Here is a 22,488-nt window from a genome sequence, read left to right on the forward strand (position 1 = left end):
AAATTTGTATCTCAATCTCGAACAGTCATTTCAAAGAAAACTTGTCAGAACTCAAAAACTACGATCAGTAATTTAGCGTCAAGTTGATTTCGAACACCTCTTTAACAAATTAGTTGATGCTGTTAAAGTTCAAAATATCACTCCATCCAGTTTCTTGAGAGTCACAACCAAAAGCACTGATATATGACAAAATAACTTGAATTTAAACTTACGGTTTTCTTCAGTTTTCTAATCTTGGAATGTCAATCAGCCGCTACGATGATCCTCACAACCAATTTTGCCTCATAAGCAGCCTGACAAATCTGCTACTGGCTGTGGCAAATGGCGCAACCAAAGTACAAAACTCGCGCGGCACTGGGATAGGGACTATCAACTCAGCCCACACACCTCATCATCATGATGCATCTCTCAGTTCTCTAATGTCTATCGCTGTTCATCACATTTATACTCAGTTGTGCTCTGTTCACATTTAAATCGCCCACAGAACTCCAGCCTTATTTTCTTTATCTACACAACCTGTGACAATCTTTACAAAAGAAAGCTCCACTGCAATACAAAAGGACAAGGTAGTGCATCCAAATTCCTCAGTACAGAAAGCCATGGCCCTGGTCATTGAAGTGTAACCTGAAGAAGTAAAGTGATGAATTAAACATGATGAGAAAGTCTAGTAAATAATACATGGCAAAGTTTAGTTCAGATTAATTGGGCACAGGAGCTGACACTGAAATAGAAAATGTCTGACATTAATTGACCTGATGGAAAAATAGGAATAAAATATGGAATTAATTAATGGAGAATTCTGACACCCCCATATCACAGAGCAATGTTGTCTTTGTGGCCAGCATGGACGCGAGGAAAACTAACGTACTCAGGTAGTGCTTGACGGCAAACAGAGAAGACAAAAATTTACTTTGCTCTTGCTGATCTTTGTGATCGTCAACTTATTAATGAATGCAGAGTTGACTCTCAAACTGGAAAAGCTGACAGATATTTTAGACTTGATTTCAGACGGCTTTATCGCCCCAGATGAAGTAAGATTTCTGGTGCGGATTGAAATTTGAATGTACATTGTGGTAACGAAATGGCCTCCTTCAGTGTTTGCAGTTTATTATCGAACATTTATGAGATTAGATTCATTGTACAGAACCATTCCATTCGACGTCCCCCGTATTGTGAAAACTGGCTGGATATTTCCATCCCGATGGGGAGATTAAAATTAAAAACTACAACGTGATCCAAATGTTGCAACAGAGAAGGTGCTGGAGTCCTTGTTTGCATGAGACACATGCAAAAATGTTTGAGCATAGATAACCTGAACAAATCCAACATTGCAAGATTATACAAAAATAAAAATCCATCAAAACATGTACGATATGCAGCTACCTGTGTCATGCCCTACTAGGGTTACAGTTAATTCAAGCTTGTTAATAGATGTGATTTGAATAACGGCCCCCCATCCGTGTCATATGGATATAGATGTTTTAATAGTATGTCTTTAATTAATAGTTACCATTATTTGGTATACACAATTTAACAGAGGTTTGCTTGTGTTAACTTGCAAATTATAAAACTGTTACTTTCAGGGATTTCAAATGTTTTAATGAAGATTCTTTTTATCTGATTTGGTTAAATGTTTACATTTGTATGATTCAAAAACTTATCTAAACTCCGTTTAGGATGACCTTTGGAATGGGTTTCTTTGTCCGAGTAGCTGACACATCTCAGCCCATTTTATTGTTTAAAGTGACAACTTTAATTTTTCTTTCATGTACAGTTTTATTGAGTTTCCCAATTTTTGCTTCAACAAGAGAGGCTGCTTGATTTAAATATTTATTTTAGTGTGTGATGTCATTGATTTGCATTTAACACAAGGTGCTTGGGGGTGCACCACTAAAAATAAATTCCCATAGACAGCAGTGATAAATCCCCATACTTCACAAATATTTTAAGCAACTCTCACAGGTGTTCAGGCTGCACAGAAAAATGATGTTCCACATGTCCTCTTTCATTTTCCTTTCAATTTTTTGGGGGTTGACCAATGAATTTTTGAGAAATTTTCACCAGAAGCAGACCACCCCTAAAATGCAGAAAATGTCCCTGTCCAGAAAAGTAGCCATTTTGAAAAACCATCCCTCGGCAAAATGGCTCAAATAGTGCCACTTTCAAACACGATTGCATCCAAATTGATCAGAATTGGAAGCCTTGAGTCCGGCCCAAAGGTTTAGTCTCATATTTCTTCAATTCCTCAGTTCCATGGCTCTCAGGACCCTCTAATATAGAATAGTTTGAGTGTATAGCTTTTATTAATGAGCTCGGCGGACACATTTCTGGCCTAAATACGAGGGTGCACCCTTGGGGCTCTAGATATTGGACTTTGCATTAAAATAGTAAGTACAAACAGTTGAGATGTTTCAGTTGGGTGTGGTCTTTTCATTGGGTGCACTGGAGTGTGAGGGACTGTGGCGTATATATAGAGTGAAGGTGTGCTACCCATAGTCAGTCAGTTGTCTTGCTGTAAAGCATTCTAACATCAGTGGTCAGGCTCTCTCCAATCCAGCAAGAGTAATTTCAGCCAAGGGCCTTGTGCTCTTTTGGGGTTGCCATACTTTGTGAGTTTATACATCGTTTCCCCATTCTGAGCGGACTGTCAAATGACCCTGGAACTGGTGACTGACAGCAGACAACTGTGAAGCCACAAACTGTAAGAATAATTGTTTTCTGTGTTGAGTAATTTGTGGTACTTTTATAAAAGATTACCGTAATATTTTGATAGAAGAGTCATACATTTTGATGTTCGTGGAAAAGTCACAACTTTGATAATTGTCAGCCACTAGGAACAGTATTGTACAAATTTTTGAAGTTGGATTTATCGACTTTTCCAGAGAGCCCTACCTTATGGCAGTTTTACTACCTTGGGTCCGGCCAAGATGCTCTCCACTGTTCTGCGCTGTGAGGGCGTGGCCAGCTGTTCGGCGGAGCGCTACGACTGCCGTAAACGTCCGAGGCCAATACGGACCAAGACAAACTGTTATTTCACACTGTATTAAAGGCTTGGTTTTATAATTTAGTTCGTGTACGACACTTCAGCCTGTGTGGCATTGTTTACCCTTAGTATCGGGTGAATATTTTCTCCTGAGCTTGGAAGTAGCCTTGGTGGCTTTCGTAGTAAATTTTGTTGCACTTATCGGCAATTACATGCTGTGTAGTTGTGGAATATTTTGCTGTTGAAACTGACTTGATTTACACTCCTGTGGTTCTATTTTTTTGTGATTGTAACTCCAAAGCATAGGGTTTGGTGTTTTGGCGTCTAATGTAGTTCTTTTAATCAAACTTCAAAACAATACTCTGACTTCAGTTTTTATGAATATCCTCATTTGAGGAATTGTACAAAACTATGAATGAGTGAACCTCAGGACTGTAAATAGGTAATAAATAATTTTATTAAGATAAATTTGTGTGTTTGGCTTTGCACTGATTTAGTTCTCACAGTAGCAAACATGTTCCTCTCAAAACAATGAGATTGAGAGATCTGTTCTTGGATAAACAACTGTCTGAAACATGTATGAAGGAGACGGAATACATAAATTGGCATTTGTCACAGGTTTCACAACATTATTGGCAGGTTATCAATATCTCAGGTTACTTCTTAGATTAGGAGTGAGAAGAAATCGGCTACATTTCCTAATTCTTGCTACATTTCCAAGTCCGTGGAAAATATGGAAGACTACTGACATGTTACCTAAGTAAAAATAAACGCGGTAATCCACCTAACGATATTTCTTCCGACATTATAATGCATATAGTAATATTGGTAAGACTACTACTGGTTAATTACCTCTGAGTTTGATTTGCCAGAGGAAAGGTTGCTCAGAATTTCAACTTATCGCTGAGAGTTCCGCAGTAGCTTCAAAGTGTTAATATTACTTGAATTCCGAAGGTGTCGACCTAGTCAAGTTGTGGGATGGATGGATGTACTCGGCTAAGGCATTATTTCACCATGGATTTAATGTATAAATGTAGCAATGGTCTGGTCCCCCAGCTACCTCGATAATATTGTTCACATATATTCACCCCTTCCACGTAGTTTCTACGCAATCGCTAAAATTCGGCAATGTCGTGATCACTTTCTTTGCTTCTTAAAATGGCGACGCCAGCCAGCAAACGACTGTACCAAAATTCATCTGCGGAGATCTTTCGCGTTATGTAAACGTTTGATAAATTTATAACAGAGAAATATAATCGGGGATCAGATTTCATTTTGTGTGTTTGCGTGTTTCTTGTTAATCCTAAGTGACATTTGGGATGAAATGAGATGAAAAATATGAAAAAAATGTGTATTGCAAGCCTACCCACACCGACCAGTAGCTAGCCTTTGACTCACACCACCCAGTGTCCGTCAAGAGGGGCGTGGCCAAGTGCCTACATGACCACACCTCACGCCTAGTCACCAGACCGCACCACACAGCCGCCGAGAGACGCCGAGTCACCGCTGCCCTCACGGCGAACGGGTATCCAGCGTCCTTCATCCGGCAATCATCAAGACTCAAGACCAGCACCGAAGTGGAGCGACCACAGTACAAGGCTTTCACCGTTCTTCCCTTTGTGGACGGTATCTCCGGACGGCTGAAGAGGATCCTGGAGGACCACGGCGTCCACACCGTGTTCTGATCATCCACCACCTTGAGGAACCAACTAGTGCGTCCTAAGGATCCCGTCCCACCCGGAAGACGCGGAGGAGTGGTCTACAGGATACCATGCGGTGACTGTGGCAAGGTGTACATCGGCGAAACTGGCAGACCAATCAGTGAGAGAATCAAGGAGCACCAGCGCGACGTGAGACTCTCCCGTGTGGAGTCGTCAGCGGTAGCCGAGCACACATGGGGAGCTGGTCACCACCCCAATTGGGACAGCGTGCAGTGCGTGGACCAAGACCAGCATTGGTACACAAGACGCGTCAAGGAGGCCATCCACATCCGCCTGAATGGACACAACATCAACAGAGACAGCGGCATCGACATCCCTGGGTTCTGGTTCCCCACCATCCGCCAACACTCACGCCCATGGAGTGGAGCGTGCGACGCCCGCTGAGGTCACCCGTACTGCGTCCGCAATACACGGCAGGGGGACAAGCGGAGGACGCGGTCCAGCGGTATATAGGGGTGCAGTCCACTAATTCAAGCCCCATTGAAAAAAGTGTAAAATCAGCACCGTTCAGGGCCAAATAGCATGCACGCCAACATCCCTGAGATTTCTGAAAAACAAATGAAATTCTTGTCTGGTCACTTATCTTTCAATTTCTTTTCAATTTTTTGTGGGTTAACCAATGACATTTTTAATTATTCCCACAAAACAAAATCACCCCCCAAAAAGTGATTTTTCCGAAGTCTGATTGCAGCCATTTTTCAAGTGGCAACCCTCAACTTTCTAGGGCACTTAGGACCATTTTTCAACCGTAGTTTTTAGCCCTTCTGCTCTCATATGAAAGCCCAAAGACCCAGGGAGTTGATCCTGGCAAAGATTTACACAATCTCGCCATTTTGGGGGCCAAACAATCTCCCTTTTCAAAAGATACTGCGGGGCACTTTAACGCTAATGAGCTGGTCAAAAATTCTCACTTGAATTAGTGGTCTGCACCCATAGCGGACTCTGCAGCATCCAGACTTCAGTTGCCTGATGAAGGCTAGCAGCACCAGCAGCCGAAACGTCGCTACCAGCAACACGACACCGCGAGTCGTCGATCATCTTTTTCCTGTATTTATGAAAAATATAATATCTGTGTACGTTACATTTCCGACCGTAAAAACAGGTATTTTAAAATTTCAAAAAGGTGTCTGAAAAAGGTTACTATTTTCTGTTCAGGCTTTTGCAAATTGTCTTTTGTTAGTTCGATAAATTTCAATTTTGGCTCTCTGTCGATCGGTCGGCCATGATTTATGTGTGCACATGCGCACGTTGCTGTACATGTACTGTACATGTACTCCATCAACGCACGTAAATGTATACATGCATACCACCGACAAATGATTCTTGTGCAAATATTCAATTTTCATTAACTTGAAAATACTACCAATGTTTTTATCGGATCTTGATACACACGGCACTTCACTTCGTTTGTTGGATAAACTGGAGAACTATTTCAAAGAATTATTTTAAACTTGTGAGGTTGTTTAAAATGGAAAAGACCGTGAACGTTTTTTAATAATTTTTTTTCGAATTTCTTGCACAAGGGCATGGAGTGAACAAATCAAGGCCAAGAAATATAGTACAAGTATTATCAAAACATCTCGGCCAATGAATATAAATTAGGCCTACCCCATCCTATGCCTAAACGCTCACTGAACTTTGGTTGACCCAAACTGTGGAACAATTTACCTGACTTCCTTAAAGATATGACTATACCACCATTAAAAGCCCAACGTGTTTGTTCTACATGAATTCTGATTATAGACTTCTTAAGGATTTAGTTCACTTGATATGTGCTTTTAGTGAATAGTCCTTTCGTAATTCATTGATTTTCTCTTTGTTTCAATAATAGTGCTCGATGTATACATTGCTTTGATAACAGGGCCATTTTGAAAACAGCTTTTGTTGAACAATGTTACCCGGTATGAATATGTTATAAATGAAAAATAAATAAAGACAGAAAAAGCAGTGTGTAGTGGTAAAGTCATTAGAGCTGCTGTAAAGTATGAATCAGATTTTGTACCTCAAAGTCTGAATAGAAGAAGTGAGGAGATTTCAAATTAGAAGTATATGTCGTTTTGTTTACATTCATCATTACTCTGTATTGAATGCAGGAATTCAAGAATTCTCCTATTTCTCTTATTGGCGTCATCTGCATTTCTGACTTTGCTTACCATCTTCAAACTTGATGTCGCATCAACACAGTTCTACACAGCTGCAAAATTGTGAGTTCATTTTATTCTGTTCCTTGGTTACAAGTAAACGTACAAAGAGGTTCAGTACATGCACTACGATAATGAACACGATCGGGCTCTTGCTAAGTTTGTTAGGTATAATATCGGACAGTATTTTTGTCCAAATTTTAATATGTTGGTAAATGATGTCTTGCAAGTAATACATTACGTGCATGAGGGTCGAAGGGATTTTTACGAGGGGGAAATGCCTTTTTCCGGAATAAAAGTTTCAGGGGCACTCATCAGCATCTAACTGATAACCAGTAACAGTGGAAGGGGTTATTTTCAAGGTTTTTGTTTTTCAGAGCCTACTGGTGATTTCTGTCCTCTTTCATCTAACTTTTGTTTTTCATTTTGATGCTTTTTTCCTTCCCCTTTTTATTTTTCAATATGATTTGGGGGCCGCTTGACTTAAGAGAAAAATATGATGGCATCATGTGATTTTATTTAGAAGACAAAGGCAGCAGTTTAACTCACAAGTTATGTGTTGCTGGTCCGTATTAGCTATGCAATCCTTAGTTCGGCAATGAATTATAGCGAACACCTTGTTTCATGTCTTATATTGTGAATGCTCCAAACTGTAGAGTACAGGTAGACGCAGTGGTGCGATTTCACGGGAATGGTGGAGTTATTAAAGGTACAAATTATTCAACTGAAACTGAACAAGCAAATGCAAGATCAAGCAAACAACAGGACTTCCTTCAGGGTTATTTAATAGAGGAGCAGAAGTTCATCAGAAATATGGAAACACACCTGAAATCCCTACCCTCGGAGAGCGGATCTACTCTTATTCTGGAGGGAATTTTGAAGAGGAGTACTGCCAAATCACGCGCTTGGTGGTCAGACGGAAAAGTGGGAATTCATGACAGACAGTTCATTGATTACATGGTGAGCTAAGCGACGAGTTTATCATTAACATTCGTTTTAAGTAGTTTTGAAAAGGTAAAAAAAAATTAAAGGGTAAAGGTTAGAAAAACTGTAAATATGGGGAAAGGAAAACTAAGGTTACTGAAACCGACAAACTCAAACAAGACGGTAATTAACAGACTTTGCACCACAAAACCTTAAAATGTTGGTAAGCGCTTAATTATTTATTTCAAGTTATTATAATTATGGAAGAGCCAGACAAATATATTTTTGTTGTCAGTTTGTGATTTTTTTAAGATCTATAATATTATATGTATATTCTCAAACGAATAAGAAATGTCCTACATCGCTGCGTTGGAAGATGCTGCTGGATCGTTACACAAAGCGGAAGTTTGTACCTGAAACTCCCATTCTTGCTTGGAACGAGCATTTCAGCCGGGACGAATATGCTCGTCTGTCCAGATTTCATGGAATTTTTGGCTGGAAGGACTTGAAAGAAAAAGGTTGGCCCCCTGAATCAGAATTTTAAAAAATTGTAATTCGTCTCTACTGCAATTAGGCAGATATAAAAGTTTTACAATGGACCGTACAATATAAAAAATAGGAAATGAACAACCCTTTGAAAATTCCAAAACTTCCCATGGGTAATTTGCACACATTTCAAGAAAATCTCTCACCTTTTCTAACTGTAGCAGTGAGATCAAACTGAAAATTTGCCCTGGAAGTTTCTTTGTCAGAAATGTCAAAGGGCATAGTGCCATTTATTAAGTATAAGCGAATTCAACGAGTAAAGAGAAAACGCTAAAAAGAAACTTAGTCAGTTTTTAACGACACTGGAATTCGGTGGAAAATACGCAATGATCTATACTACCGCAAGCCTACAACAAGGAGGTTCATAAAGTACGCACGCACGAAGGGGTTTGGTGTCATTGCATACGCTATGCGCATAGAGGGGAGTTCAAGCCAGTTAACCCCCCCCCCATCATATGATGAATCTTCATCATATTAAAACACTTTCTCATACAAATAGATACCAGAATCAGTCTTACGTCGAAAAACTATTCAAACATAGTATCCTCCACTGTCCACCCCACCATTTATCTTCCCGTGTCAACACCCATTATTAGTAAACCGTAACATTATTACTCATGACACAAAAACCGGCAGCGTCTCCAGGAAACATAGACCTACAGGTGCCCTCACTCCTGCTGAAGTATAATGCATTACATTGCAGCTAAAAATGTACAACCCTGTAATATTCCCACGGTTGAGTAAAAGTCAAACTCTGAGCTATCAAACGATATGTGGAACGTTTACGCGAACAGGGGAAGGGGGTGGAACCACTGCGTACGCCATGCGTACAAAGGGAGAGGGGTCTGAAAAGTCAGCATTTCGTGCGTACGTACATGTACTTTATGGACGGCCCAAGCGCTTGGAATTTCTGCGGTGCACCCAGGCTGCGCATATATTTGAGGCAATGCTGAATGGAAATTTACTTCGGCTAGTACATGAGCTTGGTACATTTAAAAACACCATTTCAAAGAGGATCAGGGGGACAAAGACTTCTACTGTGCCACGTTAACCCTCCCCCCCTTCGGACCCAGCGGGTTGCCTACCAGACCGGAACCCAAGCACTCGTATATTTTTGGAAACTTCTAACCAACGCCAGGCACATTTCTGTCAACATAATAAAATGGTTTATGAATTAAGAAAACAAATAATGCAATTTTTAACCCAAGCCTCAAGTTAATTTAAAAATGGGCAACGTGATTAATGCTTCTCAAAATGTTTGTGCCTGCTGACGGCACCGAGCAGTGTAGTCCATTATGATATTCATATTCTAATTTTTTGCACTTGAAACAGAAATCGCATCTGCTTTGACGGCGTTCAACTCGTCTCGTAGCAAATACCTATTTGATGATCGCATGATTAGTGGTAAGACGCCAAATAACATTAGTTGTATCAAGTGTGCCGTGATTGGCAATGGTGGTATCCTCAAAGGATCGAAAAAGGGCAAAGAAATCGATGCGCATAACTACATCTTTAGGTGAGTAAAATCATTGACTACTAATAAATTCCTTTGGTATATTTCGACAACACCCTCTCATCACAGTAAATCAACTTTTTGAGCTCATAAGTTTGAGCTTTTACGTATAAACAAATTCATATACCCTTAATCCCCAAACTTTAATTTTGTTTCAAATTAAGTTTTAAAACAGATGAAGATTTAGGAATCAAAAACGAACTGGTGTTTACAACAGCCAAGTTAAGATCTCTTCATGGTTCAAAGAATGAATAACTTCGCCATCATCACACCTGTACTGATTCTTTACTCTAAATGTAAACACAACTGAATTATGTAAGAAATATCAATTTCTTTCCTCTTCAAAGAGTAAATTCAGCAATAACGAAAGGTTTCGAAGAGGACGTAGGTACCAGGACGTCGTTCTACTGCTTTGGCATAATAACTTTATCAAATACGTTAGCAGAGGGACTTAGCACTGGTTTCCTCCAACTTCCCAATGACAAGGTTTGAATGCAACACCCTATTGTTGGGCCTAAAATATCAAGGGTTTTCTCTGTAAAAATATATGATTAGGCCAGTTACACATTGCTACATATTCAGATTTTCTGCCTCGTTGGAATTTTCTTTTCTATTGTTTACAGTTTTTTCTGAATTCTTCTAAAAAGTGTACTTCCTCGTCATTTTTTTCACCAAATCTATGGGCTCGTTCAGATTCACATACAACTGCGAATAATTTGATTTGTGCACAATAATAACGTCGATTATAATCGCATTGTCGCTTTGAAACTACACCATATCGTATGGCTCATGATTACTGATTTAACTAAAAACGGCCACATAACACGGTGCACCAGAAAATATCAGAATGGTATTTAGGTTTTTGTGTTTTTGGTTCACAGTTGTGTCGTCTTCACTTTTATGAGTTTAGACCCTTATTTCAGACGTTGTCTTCCTAAATTTGTTTTGGATACGACTAAGCTTGAATGAAATTTATACATTCCCTGGCCTGTTGATTATTTCAGTCCAAGTAGCGTAAACCTAAAATCAATTTTAACAGACCTTTATCATGACTGAACCTGTTTAAATATAGTTAAAGAATATGTTAATGTTTACCGGAATGTTAAAATTTTTCACGGTAATTTAGTCACAAATGGGCATGTGATGGGTATTTATGATAGAAAAGTGGTGCTGATGACTTCGTTATTTAAGTGTCATTAAATAAACGATTTTCTCCTTTTATATCTTTTCAGGGTATTCGGTATATTTTCTTTGCTGACAATCCCTGGGCTTATGCTTTCCTGGCTGCTGCATTAAACGGAAAGTCGTTGCCACTTAGCAGCGACGGAAGGTACAACATTACTCCCCTTGGACTAAAGTTGCATGGGATTCTCACTGACTACAATGAAAAAAAATTTAATGATAAGAACTGGTTCAGCAGGCGGCCTACATAGATGAGTAGTATTTTAGTATTTGTGCGTGGAGGGTTGAGAAATTTTTGTTTGTACCAAGAGGAATTACTTCATGTACTTGTTGAAGCTATTTAATCTTGTTATTCTTAAGCGCACACGCAAAAGAAGCTCCCTTACAGGATCTTCTAAACCTTTATGACGTGCCTTTCACAAAAAACCCTCTGTTTAGATACTCAGTACCCCCCATCTGAGCCTGCTATTTTGCCTATACGCATAAATGATTTTTCAGAAAGTGAAGTTATGCAGAATATCAAAAAATAACTTATCTACGAAATACAACAGAAAAATCGGAGCCCATAAAGGCAATTACAGGGGCAAACGGACAAATAAGAATACTTGTTAAACTGACCACTGTAAACCATGCCGAATCGTGTGACAAAATAAATGAACGTTGAATGTGAATTTTCACGTTTGCAAACTTTGCGAACTTAAATTGTAACTTTTATTGGGGCATTTGACACGTGAAGGTCTGCTGGACTATACACACCAAGTTCTCTTCAACAATTAACGATTTTCAGCTATCAAACAATCCCTGTGATATGCCTCCGTCCTTCTGAAGTATGACTAATATTGATGATTGTTTTGGAAGAACCCTATAAAAGTTGTCATCAATAAAAAGTTTCTAAATATTGACAAAATAAAAATATTTCATTTTTACTCCAGAGGCCGGTTGCCACCAAAATTTCCAAAGAAACTGACGGCGAATGATGTCAAGCTTGTTCATCCTGATTTCCAAAGATATCTCAAATACAAGTGAGTTTGTGTATATCAGCTATGTTTTCGTCTCATCTGTTCCATGCACAGAAAATTAATTTGGGGCACATATGAATTTAAAGCATAGGCTATAGAGTACCGAGTGTGACGTCATTTGGAACTAGTAATGCTGCACGAACTAGTTCACGCTCGTGCTGGTTCACGCACTGGTTATCGTGCTTATGCCTTTTAAACAATAGTCTGACAGCCAGAGGGGTGAACTGTGTTTTGTTGGATATATAATGTTTCTTTGCATATTCTGGATAAGGAGGTCAGGGTTTTGAAGAATTTGAATAGTGACACCTCATGGTTGGGCAATTTGTGTTATCGATTTTTTTCTCTCGATATCTTATCAATACATACTGGTTGCACAGTTAAAGCAAATAAGAGACTAACAAAAAATCAATAAAAATGTCCCATGTGTCCATGTTAAAATAAATAAGGAATAAAAATCTTAAAATGTAAAACTGAGGTTAGCTGCAGTCAGATTCAAATTTAAGAAGACGTTTATTTCATATTCTTTTTTTTAAAAATTACATTGATAATTAAGGGAACTTCGTACATAGAAATTGGCAAAATGATTAAGCTTAAGAAAAAACATCAGAAATTAAAGAAACATAGTACACTAAAATTAGCAATGTGGATGTAAATAACTTTTTACATATACATGTACTTAATGAAAAGAGAACATTAGAGCTTATGATAAGATAAGGAAAAGCAGTCCATGTACAAATGAGAAAAGAAAAGAGCATGAGGCTGTTGAGTAAGCAGGGGCTTGTATAAACAGAAGACATAACAAGAACAACACGAACAACTACAAGACGGCAAACAAGAACAGAATAACGCAAACAAAAACGAAAACACGACGGACAAAACATAAAAGGCATGACAATAGCTGATGGCAAAAAGTTATCGGTACAAAATTGTAATGTTTGATGACGACTAAAAGATAATAAAAATTAATAAAAGAAGGAGATATTAAAAGTAAGTAAAGAAGAAGATTAAAGCTACGTCACATACTGGGAATGGAGGGCTCTTTTGTAACGGGCCTTAAACTGGCCCACGGACGACTTCGTCCTGATATCATCGGGATTGCATTCCATAAACGGGGACCGAAATAGCGAAGGGTGTTAATTGAGTAGACGGTGCGAGGGAAGGGAAGAAACATATTGGTATGGGATCTAGCGGAGTAACCGTGGATTTCATTGACCGATGCAAAGTACTAAGAAAACGTACTGGGCAGAAGATTATTGATGTACTTTAACATGAAGATACCAGTGTGTAAGTTGTTGATGTCGGTAACAGTGAGGGTGCCTAAACGTGCAAAAAGGCGTGCAGTGTGGGCCCGAGAATGAGACAAGGCGCAAGTTTGAATCGCTTTTTTTTTGTGATAAGCAAAGCGTTCAATTTGTTAATCGTTGTGCGTGCCCAAATAATGTTGCAATAAAATACGGAAGAATAAGAGAATTGTACAATAATACCAAAGAGGTACTTGGAATAAAGAAATGTAATTTGGATGAGACACCGGTGTTACGAGAGACAATTTTGTTTATGGAAGAGGAAGAGGTATGTTCTGTCCAAGAGAGGTTTTGATCGATGATAACACCGAGAATTTTGTAGAAGAGATTATATTAATAGAGGCACTGTCAATAACAAGAGGAGACAAGTGGATATTCTGAGAATGTGACAACTTAGTGAAGTAACTGAAATTAGTTTTACTGTGGTACAGAAAGTTTGTTGGCTTTGAACCATCAAGAAACCACATGGAGCTTAGAGTTGAGCGTGTCTACCAGAGAAGCAACGTCGGGGCTGGTGTGAAAGATGGTCGTATCATCGGCGAAAAGAGTGAAGTTAAATTAAGAAGATCATAGATGTAAAGCAAGAAAAGAAGGGGCCCCAGGATGGATCCTTGGGGAACTCTATGCTGGATGTTCAAATCACAAGTCGTAATGGAAGTTCATTGGTACCCGTTAAAAAGATAATCAGTAAACCATTGAAGTGGAATACCTCTGATGCCAGAGTGATAGAGTTTGGAGAGATGAATAGCACAATTGAGAGTGTCAAAAGCTTTAGAAGATCAATGAAAACACCAATGGCTCATAGTTTATTGCTAAGGGCACTCGTAATCTTGTCGACAAACTCAATGAGGGCCATGTCGGTAGAGTGGTTAGATCTAAAGCCAAATTGGTGGTCAAAAAGGATATTAAAGTGAGAAATGAAACGAGAGAGTCGGTTGTAGACGAGTCGTATACAAGGATTTTTTTAGGGAAAAGGGGACATTAGAAATTGGCCTGTAGTTCGAAATGACGTTCTCATCGCCGCTTTTGAAGATAGGGATAATCTTAGCGACTTTAAGATTAAGAGGAACAGAAGCAGTTACAAACGAAAGATTAAAGATAAGACTTAGAGGGTCAGCAATTACAGGCAGAGCAGATTTCCCACACTGGAACAGACACCATCAAACCCACTGTTGCCGCTACTCTTCAGCTCACGGCCAACCTTAATAATTTCCTGGCTTTTTGTAGGAATGAGGAAAAACGAGAAAGGATTAGGATTGTGCAATGATTCTATGAAGAAGGTATTAGTAGGGGGAATTTTGCTGGCTAAGAAGGAACCAATGTTGATAAGGTATTTGTTGATCGGCTACAAGAGGCGGACTTGAAATCGGATTGTCACCATCCATGAATTCACTAGGAAGATCATTATTCTTCCGTTTTTCGACAATACAATTAATTTCTCGCCAGATACCCTTGAGATTATGTTTTGTACGATCAAGTTAATCGGCTTGGGAACTCTTTTGGGCAAGATGGATGGTGAACGCGAGTATATGGCGATACGTTTTATATCGCTGTTCATTTAATGCCGTCGGGTTACGAAGAAAACGCCTATGCAGCCGATAAGAGACAAGAATTTACAACTGACTGAGTAATCCAGGGTTTAGTATTCCTGGGAGTGTGAACCGTTTTCAGGGTGAGAGGATTATAGGTAGATTTAAAAAATGGAAAGAAAGGTGTCGTATGCAGAGTCTGCGTCCTGAGCCTGATATACGTTATTCCAATCAATACTAGCAACATCTTGCTCGAATGAACTGATAGTATCCGAGTTAATATTTCTAGAAAGAAATGTTTTCGGAGAGGACTTACAGTTCTGAAGGCAGGAAGCTGTAAATTAAAAGAAGGAATAGTGATCAGAAATGTCGGGGTAAAGAATCCCAGCTGTCGTGTTAAGCTCAGAATTGGTTAGAATGTTATCTATTAATGTAGCAGTGTTGGGTGTGGATACCATGCACGGCGTGGGCCGATGGGTAACCCCCCCCCACATGTCCAATCCCTATACACACTGTCAAGCTGTCAAGTGAAGTACCAGGAGCCCTGTAGACATTACCCACAACAAGATTCCTGGCTTAGTACCGCTGGATTTCGATTAAAAATAGACTCAAAGTCATTCTGTAAAGGAGTCAGGTCTTCACGAATTGGAAAATTCAGCAAGTCTTGCGAACATGACTACTTCACCGCCTGGTCTTTTGGCACGTGAAGAGTAAACTAGAAGGATGTTCTCCATGTGAATATAGGGGGGAGGGGTTCCTTTAGACCAGGTTTCAGTAAACCCATAAATGCAGAAAGAGTGGTTTAGACTAGCTAAGTAATCCTCTTTGTCGAAGAAATGTCTACAGAGGCTCCTGGAATTCATATAAAAATGGAAAAAATGTCTGGACTGTCGATATTTAAATCATTAAATTCATTAGAATCAAGATATGCACACTGGTCATCAGTGAAGTCATTGTCATCATCAGAAGGTAAATTGCTAACAAAATCAGCACTGGTCATTGGACAAAGGATAAGTAAACTACAAAGAAAACAACTGAAAAAACTATAAAGTACATCAAGAAAAGGTAATAAAGTAGAGAATAGAGAATAAACATGAAAACCACAAGAGCCCGGATGTGTGCGGGAAAGAAATGGTCGCAATTATCACGAAAGAAATAGCAGTGAAAACAAATTCCAAGTTGGGACAATATGACAAAAGAAAATGATAAAGAAAACAATGGTAAACCAATGAAAAAGGACAATTCTTAGATCGAGCCCAGACAAGAAGTCATAATGTACAAAAAAGTGTGTCAACATGAAAAGGCAATGCACTCAGGTGTGGCCTTCGGCAAGTCGGATGTGGGCTTGGGCTTGCCCGGGAAGTGGTTGGTGCATAAACAAGTTAAAATCAACCAAATGCCACCAAACACCATCAGCAAAGACGTGATTCTCAGCATGCACGTTACATTGTTTACATGTGTGTGTAACCTGACTCATCTAACCCTAACAGTCCTAAATTCTCCGATTTCAATATGATTTTACATACACCCTAGGGGGTTAGGATTAACATTGAATAGCACATGCTGTTCCATCAACACCAGACCGATCAATTTTGTCACTCTTTCAAAACGACAAACCTAAAAAAAATGTTTGCGCACAAACAAACCATTTTTTATAATAATATAAAACTAATGAGGTTGCAATTTTTATTTGTGCAAGTAATTGTGTTTTAAATAAAAATCCTTAATAAAATTGCAATTTTGCAATACAAATGTCTCAAAGTTTGATACCAATAGTTGAAAAAGGTTTACATCATTTACATTTTGACTAACATAGTTGAAGGAAATTTTCATCATACCCAAAATTTCAAAATACCCAAACGTCATCAAAGGTCATGATGCAGATTCTTCTTGTCTGTGGTCTACAGAACAGATATTTGTCGAAACATATTTTATACCCTCCAAAACAAGGTTCAGGTTAAAAGTGGCATCTGGCTGCCTCACTAATAATTGTGCGTGTAAGGAATTCACTTCGGTACTCTGTACGCTGTGCTTTCCACAAATGCACGATGAGGTTTGCTATTCGTTGTGTCTAGAGGAAAACCAATAACTCTCCCACCTACTTATTGTAGCTGTAAGTGCCCGATCTAGAGTAGCAGTCTCTATCATGGGGAGTGCAAGTTACTGATGGCAGTGCCTGAGATGAACCTGTTCGCCCGTTTCGTCTGGATCTTCTGTCGGCCAAGGAGCTATGTTTAGCATTTTCTACTGACTGCACACCTTTTTTAACAGCCTGTCTGTCATCTGCAATGTATCCCCAGATGTTAGGCCCAATATCAGATGACTTCAGTCTCTCTTGTCCTTGAAGCGGATGTTATTTCGTCCAGCTGGTCCTGAACTTTCAGTCAGTCCTCCGTAGAGAATATTTTTGGAGTGAAATGAGGGCACAAGCCTGGTACACCTGCATCTTGGTGTGCTTAGTAAAGTGACGTTTGCTCCAGACTCTTGCTCAGTCTAGCCAGAATCCTTGGCTGTTCTTCCGTTCAGGTCTTTGTCAAGAGAATCCTGGAGATGGCTCAACCAAGGTTAGTGATGTCCACCACTTCAATAGCTTTACCATCGGTGGTGATGGAAATGAAAAGATGGACAGTCAGTGTCCTGGGTCACGATGTAGGTCTTTTTAAGACTGACGCCCAGCGCAAACTGTGTAAAGGTGTGGGATAGGTAATCTACCAGCAGCTGGAGCCAGGTTTCAGTGTGGGACAACAGTGCTGTATCATCAGCAAATAGCTGTTAGCTGTTTGGATTGACAGGCTTTCAGGTTATATTGTTTAAGTATACTTTTGTCAATCCTGGCCAGCTTGGAGTGGGTTGTTCTTGTTATTTGTAATGTCCGTTTGTTTAGTCCACTGATTTTTATGTTTGGTTAATATTGTCCTACCAGCATCTGTTCTGTATGGCCGGAAGAATAATAATCAAAATAATAACGACAATAATGAGGACTTTGAGAACCTTAGTTTTAGAGCAAAATCGAACGATGTGGAACAGTTTACCATCGGCTCTTCCATGCAGGAAGACACTCTTTGTATCTGCCCCGAGCTGAAATGCACCCCTAATCGGCGAAAGAAAGACAGGTGGTTACAAGCGGGTTCTTGCACGCGTTCTTCGTGTACGCAAAGACCGTACAAGCTGAAATAAATTAGTTATACGTACTCAGCGTGCTCCGCGTCGAACGTGCATTTACTTGAGCGCCTCATTGCGCGCATATGCGGTGAGAACCGAAAAAAACACACCCTCTGCAAGCGTATTGTGGGAGTATAGGAAAGAAAATGAAGAAAAGGCCTACATTGGGAGCCAAGATGCTGTCTGTTTCACTCCATTCTGACCATAAAGGCATGTGAGGATGCACCATTGAAATACACAGTGGTGTGAGTGTCATTGTTGACGAATGTAATCACAGGCCTACTTAGGAGCCTTGGAGGCTTCTTCACTAGTTTGAAAAGCCCACTTCTGCCTGCTGTGTCGAAAGCCTTTATTAAGTTTATGAAGGCAATACAGAGTGGCAGTTGATCAACATTTATCCTGCAGTTGACAAAGAAAAAAGATCAAGTCCACAGTGGATCTGCCAGCTGTAAAGCCGCATTGTGACTCGGGGTAGACGTGACGCAAGGCTCTCTAGACTAGTTACAAACGTGGCCAAAGACCATAATTCCAAATTTATAGTCATAGAAATAACGCCATAGTTTTTCTGTCTCGCCATCGCCGTCGTGTTTCTACGAAGTGACGATGTTTCCTTTGCACATGTCCGTTAAGACGTAGCCCTTTTTACCAGCAGAGGCAGAGAAGTTTATGTGGATACGACAACAGTTCCAGTTTCCCACCACGAGCAAAATGGTCCCCGAATTTGCTGAGCTCTCCCAGTGGTGATAATGCTTGTAGCTCCGCCTTGATTGGCAGGTCTGGGAAGACTTCCAGGGTAGCGTCACTACGTTCTGAATGACAAACAGTTCGATGCAATGTTCCACCAAACTTTCCGCCTGTTTACTTTTATTGGTGATGAGTTTTCCTGTCTTGGACTTCAGTGGTGCCGCTTTCAGTTGAGCTACACCATATTCCAATAATTTGATTTACAAGAAGTTCGTCACAAGTTTAAGTATCTCTGAAAGACAATGGCACGACAGCGTATTGCTCTATTGTTCAACGGTTAGCGCAACTAGTGCGCTATCGTCGTGCTATTGCAGTGCTGTTGCCTCATTAAAATAATTATCTTCCAGTAAAACGTGACCGTTGCTTTATTTATCTTACTGAAATCTAAGGAAAGATCGTTTTACAAAAATCATTTCTGGAATTTCTTTTTGTTTGTGAAATAGCTGGGTGAATTCGTCACAACGGGATTTGTTGATCCACAGGCCAACCACAGGAGGAATTATGCTTCTTCTTGCCATACACACGTGCGATGAGGTTTGTAAGTTACGTAACACTGAATAAGTAGGGCGCGATCAGTCGCTTGCACAGTGCTTTGGGCTGATACTTAAAATCTTAAGAATGAACTTTCCCTTTTAGAGCAATCTTTTATGACTGTGGATTTGGAAAAGCCATCAGGCAATGGTGGACCTCGATAAATCTTGGCGCAAGTGAGGTCAGTATGCCAAGATCAATCACAAAGATCGACGTATTGCGCTTAAATACATAGGACTAAAGGATCTGGGCCAAGTGAGGGCTCTTGAGTAAGTTGGAGGATACTGACCCAGTATATGACATAAAGAACATGAATTTATCAGTTCGGTATTTCAAAACAGAAAGGTCAATCAGAAATATTGGGTCTACGAAGGGAGCGGAGCTGATAGGACAGACTTATGCACGTCCGAATGACTTTGAGGCGCTTTGTTTTGGGCGAGCACTGTTGGAATACTGACCTGGCTCATTATCAGTGTCTCTTTAACTTCTCAGTTATCAAAAATTCATCTAAATACAACAAGTGGTCACGTCACTTGTATTGATGTTGGTGACCACCAACGTTTTAAAACAACATAAAAACGGGGACTGTGAAAACTGGGCAATACTCAAACATTTCGAGGAAACTTTGGAACAAAGCCTACTATATTATGCTGATATTTATCAAATTACTATGAATGGCAATTATGTGGATAAGCATACAATCATTTCTTCAATCGACATCTAGGAACTAGAATAAATAACACTAAAAATGTGGAATTTTGATATGACGACGTCACCCCAAACCTCGGTATTAGAACCTCAGTATTGCAGGTTTATCCTGCAAAGACGTAAAATGTACCCAAGGACTCTAAAAGAGAACAGCCAAACTGATCTTTGTGGTGTAAACATCAGACCATGTCTCTTTCAACAGCTCCACTGGCTTCTTATCAGTGAATGTATCATTTTCAAGTTATTGGCAATCACAAAACTGCTTGACCGACCATGTTGTCCCTTATCTCACTGAACTTACCACCTATGCCTGCACACACCGTTCCAATTCCTGGGATATCGCACCAACAGCCAAATTAGCTCTTCCATTTCCACAAAGGTTTTGATGCAACTACTCCTAATCTGTCACGCAACTTCCTTTACTTACTTGAAAACATTACTTGCATGTAAAACTCACCCTTTCCACACTTGTTTCGCCTCATCACCATTCCCATTCTGTATAACACCTTTATTTAAGTGTAATGTTGTGATAGCAGATTGTATGCGAACACTATATGAATACCTGAATAATTATTATAATTATTAAAACATTTGAGAATAATTAAGCCCACTTTTCCGAAATGTTTTGTTTTTTCTACAGGTTAGTGCATACGGATTTGCAGGAAGTTATGACGAATACTCCGACCATTATTATGACAAAATTTTTAAGAAACATAAGACTTTTTTGAATCACGACAATCAAGCTGAAAACGAACTATGGAAGGAACTTGATAAACGCCGAATCATCAGGTTGTATACGAGGGAGAACACTGAAAAGAGTGAGGCATAAATTGCCAATAAAAATACATATCTAAATTTGGAAAGACGAATTGAAATTGTAACAATTGTTTCAAATTTTGAGCTGTGTTATAGTTAATTTGAGAAAGTGTGGAAAACTAGTAGAAATATCGTGGTATTCGGGATCTACAGTAGTAAGAGCTGTTAAAACAATACTTCTTATTTGTGCAATACAGTCATCACCGTCAATATGAACTAACGCAACGGTGAAGCATTGTGCACGCTTCAGGCAAAGAATTAACAATTCCCATAATTTTCGTATTCACGAACTAACACAGAAGTATGTGTGAGCTGAGAACTGACAGTTCCTGATAATCCGTGTTTTCAGGAATTAAAACGTGTAAGTCTCAAGAAATATTTTAAAAAAATAGAACTTCTGTTAATTTCTAATGAAAGAATGATTTTTAGTGAAATTCTATAACAGTGCAAAAGTTTACGGATGGGTTATTCGTGTGAAGTGTTCACTAATATATTCCTCTGAATCGTATGTCTAAAAATGCGAATGTGTTATTTCGTAAAAACCAAAATTTGGAAATCGTAGATTAGTGTGCCCTATGCGCGAGCACAACCCCTTTATCTTTACGCTAATTCGCGTGATTGACCGGTTTTCACGAAGTGTACAGAACCAAGAAGCTTCAATTTTTGTGGTGTCGCCGACACATTGGCGTCTCCAGGTCATGGGAGAGCAAAATGGGTTTTTTCCTAAATACGAAGGTCCGGGGGCGTAAACCCCAGGATATCGGGATATATAGCCCACACACAAACATACTGACTTTTTTATGAGGGGCACAAAAATTTTAGCAGATTGTTAAGGATGTTTAGGATTTCCTAACGACTAACGTGTTTGCAATATCACTAAAAAGAGGAAACGAGTAAAGCCATGAATAGACCTATGCCATTCTGATGTAAGACTCTTAATACACTGTACAAATGTAAATCTTTATCATGAACATCGCCCCAATACAGTGTATGGTGCATGTCCCCCCCCCCGCTTTTCAAATTTCCATGGTCAGACAAGTCATCCCCCCACCTTTCCCCATCCCCTATTCCCCTAATTTGCAGGACAGATATACGCAACTGCAAAATGTCATTCATTTTTCAACCGTTTAATGAATCCTCACTCCGTCCTGATGAAGTGGTAGTACCGATTTTAAAATGCAGATGATTTCAATTCCTTTTAAAAAATCGACAAATCCCCCCCCGACGAGACAGGTGTTAAATAAAGAATAAATCTGTCATTTTGTGACAAACAGAATGCTCCATATACGGGCCGACTTAGATCTCCGCTCACCGTATATTTTGAAACAAAAAGTTTTTATTTACTTATTCACTGCAAAACTTACTGGAGTGTTCGACAAATGCCCCCCCCCCCAAGAGACTGGTGTGAAAGGAACAATGATTCCGTCGTTTTGTGACAAGCAAAATGCTTCATATATGGGCAGAGTTAGATCTCTGCTCACCGAACAGTTTTTATTTTGTTATTTACTGGAAACCTAACTGTAGTGTTGTGTTTTCAGGAGATTTAGGTTTAATAAAAATTTACTGGTTGAAGGAAATTCACTTTGTACCTGTATCTTTTATCCCCTTCGAACTACTGAACATGCTGCGTTGTCCAATGATCACACGTTGTAGTTCAATGAATAAGTT

At 39.5% G+C, this 22,488-nt stretch overlaps 2 protein-coding genes and 1 long non-coding RNA gene across 5 annotated transcripts in view; 2 read left to right on the forward strand and 1 right to left on the reverse strand.

Moving 5' to 3' along the window:
• LOC147798963 (uncharacterized) overlaps positions 1–1,266 on the reverse strand; it is a 16,788-nt gene extending 15,522 nt beyond the window's left edge. For both annotated transcript variants that reach the window (XM_087136553.1, XM_087136552.1), the window contains exon 1: positions 213–1,266. The gene's annotated coding sequence lies outside the window, so the exon portion shown is untranslated. The remainder of the gene's footprint in view (positions 1–212) is intronic.
• Positions 1–22,397, forward strand: part of LOC110984709 (alpha-N-acetylgalactosaminide alpha-2,6-sialyltransferase 2-like) — a 27,155-nt gene extending 4,758 nt beyond the window's left edge. For both annotated transcript variants that reach the window (XM_087136547.1, XM_087136548.1), the window contains 9 exons: positions 6,798–6,908; positions 7,502–7,805; positions 8,119–8,287; positions 9,648–9,831; positions 10,176–10,314; positions 11,061–11,158; positions 11,943–12,032; positions 19,209–19,299; positions 20,645–22,397. In XM_087136547.1, coding sequence (XP_086992673.1) covers positions 6,798–6,908; positions 7,502–7,805; positions 8,119–8,287; positions 9,648–9,831; positions 10,176–10,314; positions 11,061–11,158; positions 11,943–12,032; positions 19,209–19,299; positions 20,645–20,833 — 1,375 coding nt within the window. In that variant the 3' untranslated portion in view covers positions 20,834–22,397. The remainder of the gene's footprint in view (positions 1–6,797; positions 6,909–7,501; positions 7,806–8,118; positions 8,288–9,647; positions 9,832–10,175; positions 10,315–11,060; positions 11,159–11,942; positions 12,033–19,208; positions 19,300–20,644) is intronic.
• Positions 2,574–4,254, forward strand: LOC147798964 (uncharacterized). The gene is made up of 2 exons (XR_015425180.1): positions 2,574–2,701; positions 2,883–4,254. It is a non-coding gene; the product is annotated as an uncharacterized LOC147798964 (long non-coding RNA).
• Positions 22,398–22,488: the final 91 nt, after the last annotated feature.

This window comes from Acanthaster planci, linkage group LG05 (assembly GCF_054643075.1).
Source record: "Acanthaster planci isolate LZ-2023a linkage group LG05, COTS_SCS, whole genome shotgun sequence".
Classification (NCBI taxonomy): Eukaryota; Metazoa; Echinodermata; class Asteroidea; order Valvatida; family Acanthasteridae; genus Acanthaster; species Acanthaster planci.